The following is a 6,000-nucleotide window of genomic DNA, read 5'->3' on the forward strand; positions in this document are numbered from 1 at the left end:
GCTGCTATGTGACGTCTGCGTTCTTTTTCTGCGGAAGTGGGTCACTTTGGGGTCGTAAATTCACACAGAAGTCTGATTGCAGTCGCATGTAATCAGTAATATGACCGAACATGCAAAAGTAAAAAGAAAAATTGGAAGTGAGTATCAACGTAGACTAATACGCTTTGAATCATTGTTTTGTTTGTTTATTGCAAGAAATATTGCAAAAATCACCAGTATGATTGCATAGGACATTTTTTTTAATATGGTATTGTCTTAATATTGACTCAAATTTTCCTCTGATATAGATATACATTAATTGTTGAAAATTCCTCTTATGTTACAGAAAAAGCCAAAATGCTGTTCAAAGTGTTAACAGCATGGTTAATAATTGACAAATGTACTCAAATTAAGGGTTAAATTTCCAGTCTGTGGTTATTTAACTGAGTTTTAAGATTGTTTGTAGACAGCAGTAGGTGTTCCTAAATTTGGCCGGCTGTCTGTGCTTCAACATTTATGATCCGATGACTCAAGGCGTGTATTTCATCAGCGTTCAGCTGGGTTTAAGTACAGTGCGCCAAGATTTCAACACTGCCTAATTTCCAATAGCTTTGGTGTTAAGTGATCCTCGTATACACAAGGAAGGACAGAGCAAGGAGATAATCGTTTTCTAAAGAGACAAACTAAAGCCCTTTGCCGTACTGGGGCTAAAGGCTCTAACAGTCTCCCTGACTAATGACTCATTTGGGAAAAGCTTGAAGGATAAAATTAGATTTATAGAGACGGATAACGGCAAACGTTCCCGTCTGGTTTCTAACCAAATCAGAAGGACTTCTGCACAGGAAGTTATTTACCGCTCTCCAGAAAGTTTATTTCATTGTGAATAAAATAGGAAGAAACCAAAAAACAAGTATTAAGACGACATGTTTCATAAATATTATTGAATTTGTTCGCCTCTACTGCGCGCTGTCACAGGGTTAAAGAAACCCTTCCTCCCACAGACCTCCAAGCCTCTTCCTACTCCTTTTCTCTCTCTCCTTTTTCCATCCCCTCGTATTCCCCTTCTCTTCCCCCGTCCGTTGCATTCCTGCTAACCAATCCTGCCTCTGTTCTCACTCGTATTCCCATCTGCGACTGTGTGGCCACGTTGGACCCTGGAGATTAGGGCCCGCCCACTGGCTCCACTGTTAACCGTGTAGCTACTGCTTGGTTTCCTGCACACTTACGAAAAAGCAAACAAGTCCTTTTAGGAAAAATAAAAAGTTAATGGGGGAAGTTGCCATGGAAATGATGAGGAAATCTGATTGTTCTGCTAAAAGCATCCCAATGACTGAAGGCCGAAACTCACTTAGCAACCCACATACCAAACCACTAAAAGGGTGGCAACAAAGGACAAAATTTGGACAATATTTATAAACCGGCAGCGTATAAAGAAGCCCTTCCTGCCTGTTATCTGCTAGCTCGGGGTTTCTGGTTTCAAGCTAGCATGGCTGGGTTTAAAAATAAACAAAGAGTTGGGGAATGTGGGTTTTGGAGGCTCTGCTGCAGCTGTTCCCACTCCACAAAACGTAGCACACCTATCAGATAACCTGAGGCACCTCTTCATAAACTGCACCTGGGACGAAGGTCCAAATGGGTTTTGCAGGGCCTTTCATCACCTAAAACAGTTTAGTCACATTACAACCTCAACCTTCAGCATATTTTCTAAGCTAGTGGTGAATAGCTATGGCATAACTAAGGAAAATGAAACACAAATGAAACCTAGAAAGTGTGGTATTAACTTGTATTCAGCCCCTTTTACCCTAAAACAAAAATCCAGTGCAACCATAACTTTCATTATTGGTATAAAGAGGAAGGTATTCTGATCAGATGAGCCCCAAAAATAAATATTTTGGAAACACTGATTCACACATGGGGAACATATTTAAAAGAAGAAAGATTTTACGAGCTTCTTCTGCTGGAACAAAGAGGATGTAAAATAGTTCATACCTAAAGCTAAACCACCATAAACAGACAACCACAGCTTCAACTGCACCGATCAAAGAAGCGATGCACCGATCGCAGTTTTCTGGGGGATCACAATCGCCAATCTTTAAAAAGCCTGACCTGCCGAATACAATTGAAACCAATACCAATTTTCTTTTGTTGTTTGAAAAGTTTCTAAAGACAGAGACATGCTCCAGATCAGAGTGCAAATGCTTGCAAAAGGTTAAGATTTGTTTGCCAAGAATACTTTTGAGGATGTGATAAAGTGACAAAACCTAAAAATGTCAAAAGGGTATGATTATTTTTGCAGCAGACTTGAGAAATTTAGGTTGACTAAGCACCAACTAGTTTTAACCACATATCCATCCGTTCACTTTGTATTTCACATGCAATGGATGAAAATATGCTAAAATCTGGATGTGAAACGTACAACCAATGCCATGGATTTGTACCATGACTCCTCACTAACTACCCATAGCAACTCCGGCAGAAACCACCAGCATCTTCACTTTGATTATATGAATGTTAAACAGCTCATAACGAACAAATTTCAAGCTAGTTTAAAGGGATTTTTAAATTTTTTATAATATATTCATGAAAAACATTGTTTTTCCTGAATATATTGTTGGTTGATGTTGATGCTGGTTAAGTGAGTTTGTCTGAAACTGGGGTTCCTCTCCAGTTACTGTTCGGCAGCACGTGCTTCACATCTCCCACTCTAACTGAGCCCAGCGCGCCTCCGTCAGTGAACCGACTGTAAATTAATCTCTTTGTTGTCTAACAGCCTCGGCTCAGACTGGATTGGGACACCGAAGAGGGGCAACCACGAGTATGGACGCCACCAAATCAAGAATGTGAGTCCCAAAGTACAAAATAAGGCAACACTGTCACATAAATTCAACTAAAAGCTGATTATGCACATGCAAGGATAAAATATAGTTGACAGTTTCATCCCATATATATCCTATCAGGTACTTTTGGGAACTTTATCTGCTTATAGATTATCAGTGCATTGAAACCTCCATAAACAATGAAAGGTTTGCAGAGGATATTATTGGCAGAAAATCAAAGCATGTTGATTTCCAAATCCTCTTTAGGCCCATTAATCCTCTATGCTGGCTTTAGAGACAGGATGCACAATGTCAGAGAAACAAAAGGCTGCAGTCTGGACTTTCAGACTGAACGTTTCCCCTAATTACACGATTACTTACAGAAAATAGTCCCACATCTATGTTTAGCATGTTCAAACCAGGCGAACGATCTGAAGGAATGTTTGTTGCAGTTTATTTCTTTACCAAGTCAACCTTTTGTTTTTGTCAGTTTCAATTAATTTGTTGTTTATTTTACATTGGCTGTTATACTGATAACTGCACTGACTGAGCAAATTAAATTAAAGTTGTTTTTACATGTTTGACCGAGCTTGTCAAGCTATTGGTGTATTTAAGTGTGCTGCTCTGGTGCAGAGTTATCAAATAATTTTTTCTATTGGCTGATACTAATCTGTATTGGTATCAGAAGTGAAAAATGTGGATCGGTGCACATCTATTCAAAATTTAATTAAATGTAGTTACTGCGTGCATTTTAGTGATATAAATAACACTTCTTTAAGCAAATGGCATCGGAAGTAGTCCATTTAAAATGGAAATATTATTCAAGCAGGGTTTCCTTCAGTTTATTATAAGTCTGGTGGGCCACCAGGCTTCACTTGTCACCCCGCCAGGCTAAATATTGCTTATTCATTTAATTTGTTTTTAAATGTTTGCATTTTTAAGACTTTATAGTTGGTGTTCAGGTATTGAGCTTCCAATAAAACATAATTGTCAAGGGATATTTTCAAATTTCCTCTCAACTTTAAACATTTTTTAACTCAAAAATACGGCGGGCTGCTAGATGAATGACTGCCTGAGCTCCACAACCATCAGGCTTAGCAAGTTTTCTGTGGGAAACCTTGTTCAGGTGCTCTATAATTGCTATGCCATGCAGTCACAGGCATACCGTTACCTAAAAGGGAAGTACTAAATAGTTTTCCCATCAACATTTTTATTATTATCGGTCACTAAAAAGCTGGCTCTGTCCTGTCCGACTGCATCTTCAGGCCCTATAAGTCTCCATACTCCAGACACTGTGGACAGAATATGGGTCAAAGCCGGCTCAGTGGACCTGACACCAGCTTACCAACTGCTGACGCCAGCAGTTATACACCACACAGCTGCCGCCAGGCCCTATCAGAGAAACCGCACGGACCTGCATGTGTCACCGTGACCGAGGGTCTGATGAGGTGAAGGAGGATTCTCCTGACAGTTGCATATCCAGTCATCACTTCGGCTACAGACGGATCATTGTAAAGAGCTGGCTGGTCAGATATGAATGACTGGACCTCTACAGTCAGACGAGGCATTTCAGAACCTTGTTAGGACTCACCTTTGGTTGTGACTAACAGAGAAAGACTGGGAAGTATGGGTTTTAAAGATATGGACCAGTTACAGGTACTAAGAAGAGTTTTCCAGACCAGTTTTCTCCTCCTGATTGGAGGACATAGATTGACTTAATGGTCCTTATTGCCAACTTTGGCCTCTCCACTAAAGTGTCGAAGTTTTGGTTCCCCATCTGGTTAGGCTTGTCTCAATAATTAATTTTGCTTGACGATAAAGAGTCCCAGTAATTACTGCAAGACCATTTTCAAGTAATATATTGACGATGAGCCTGTCGCAGTAAGCAATAAATCAGTTAATAGCATAAGTTAAAATTAGCTCAATAATCATTTGAATGATTTATAATTTTTCTCTCTTTCATTTTTTTGTGTGCAAAGTCATTAAAATAATTGTCAAAAACCAGATTTTGTTCCACCATCTCATATACTCACAATAAATTTAGTGCACATGGTAAAATATGTTCCCTAAAGTAATAAAAGCACAAGAATTGGAATTGGAGTAAATGGCTTAAAAACAATGCTAAATGGACACACAATGCCAGGTTTAATTTTTTTAAAAGAATAAGATTAAGAAAATACAGAAAAGCAGGTGTATTTAAATAATGTGAAATAATTCTCAGGTGTGCTTTAAGCCAGTTTCAGCCAATCAGAACAAAGAGCCACGCTGCCAGCTTCATGATGAGGCTATAAAGCACCATGTGCCACATTTAGCCAACCTGTAGGAGAGGATGGGAAGTTTCCCCCACATCGCTCCTAAAAACCACCAAAAATAAGAGTTTCAATCATTTATTTTCACTGTTTGTGTCTTTATTACTTTAATTACAAACCTGTCCGTCAGGTTTGTAAACAGTTCTGTCTGAGAAACTAGCAAAGCTAGGCCAAAAGCAACGACAAAGAGGCTGATCGCGTTTCTTTCTTCTGGATCGGGCTGATTAATTAATACGCCGCCTGAATCGACAGGCTCGGTTCGGTTGTGTTACCTCGCAGTCGTAGAGGTCCGTTAGCTGGTCGATGATCCACTCCTCCAGGTTCAGTCTCTTCCTCAGCTCCTTTCGGTCGTATTTGACGGTAACGCGTCCCTGCTTCCTAACGGGAGTCTCCGGTTCCTCCGTGGTGCCGGCCGGCGTCTGGAAATATACCCGCGGTTGAGGGCTCGTCTCCGGGCTCGTTACGGCTGCCATTGTCGCTCTCGCTTAGGGGATGATTTTTCTTTTCTTAAAAAAGGAAAATGGACCCCCCTCCTATCTGGAGGTGTGGAAGTGTAAAAAGAAAAAAATGGGAGTGTTGTTCCACAAATAAATAGCTGTGTGTGACTTGAAATCCCCCCGGTAAGAAAAAAAGAAATAACGGTCGCTGGACCTTTTGTTGTACAAAATGGCTCAAAGGGACACTGACATGGGATGTCCGCTTCCACAAAGACAGACCGACTGTTGCGGTTAAAGTGGACGGGTAACCGGCTTATCGGGCTATTTCCAGCATCCAGACTCCCTGCTTCTGTTAAAAAAAGGAGAAGGCAGCGGAGGCAGAGCCGGCCTCAACTCTTCTGGTTGAGTACAAAGAGGAATCGCACGTCGGTCTCTCGGTTCCGCTGGCCCCCGGGGAGC

At 40.7% G+C, this 6,000-nt stretch overlaps 1 protein-coding gene across 1 annotated transcript in view; it reads right to left on the reverse strand.

Annotated features, from left to right (window-relative positions):
- Positions 1-6,000, reverse strand: part of ppp1r14bb (protein phosphatase 1, regulatory (inhibitor) subunit 14Bb) — a 34,128-nt gene extending 28,128 nt beyond the window's left edge. The window contains exon 1 of the mRNA XM_028038260.1: positions 5,377-6,000. Coding sequence (XP_027894061.1) covers positions 5,377-5,577 — 201 coding nt within the window. The 5' untranslated portion in view covers positions 5,578-6,000. The remainder of the gene's footprint in view (positions 1-5,376) is intronic.

Source organism: Xiphophorus couchianus, chromosome 14, assembly GCF_001444195.1.
Source record: "Xiphophorus couchianus chromosome 14, X_couchianus-1.0, whole genome shotgun sequence".
Lineage (NCBI taxonomy): Eukaryota > Metazoa > Chordata > Actinopteri > Cyprinodontiformes > Poeciliidae > Xiphophorus > Xiphophorus couchianus.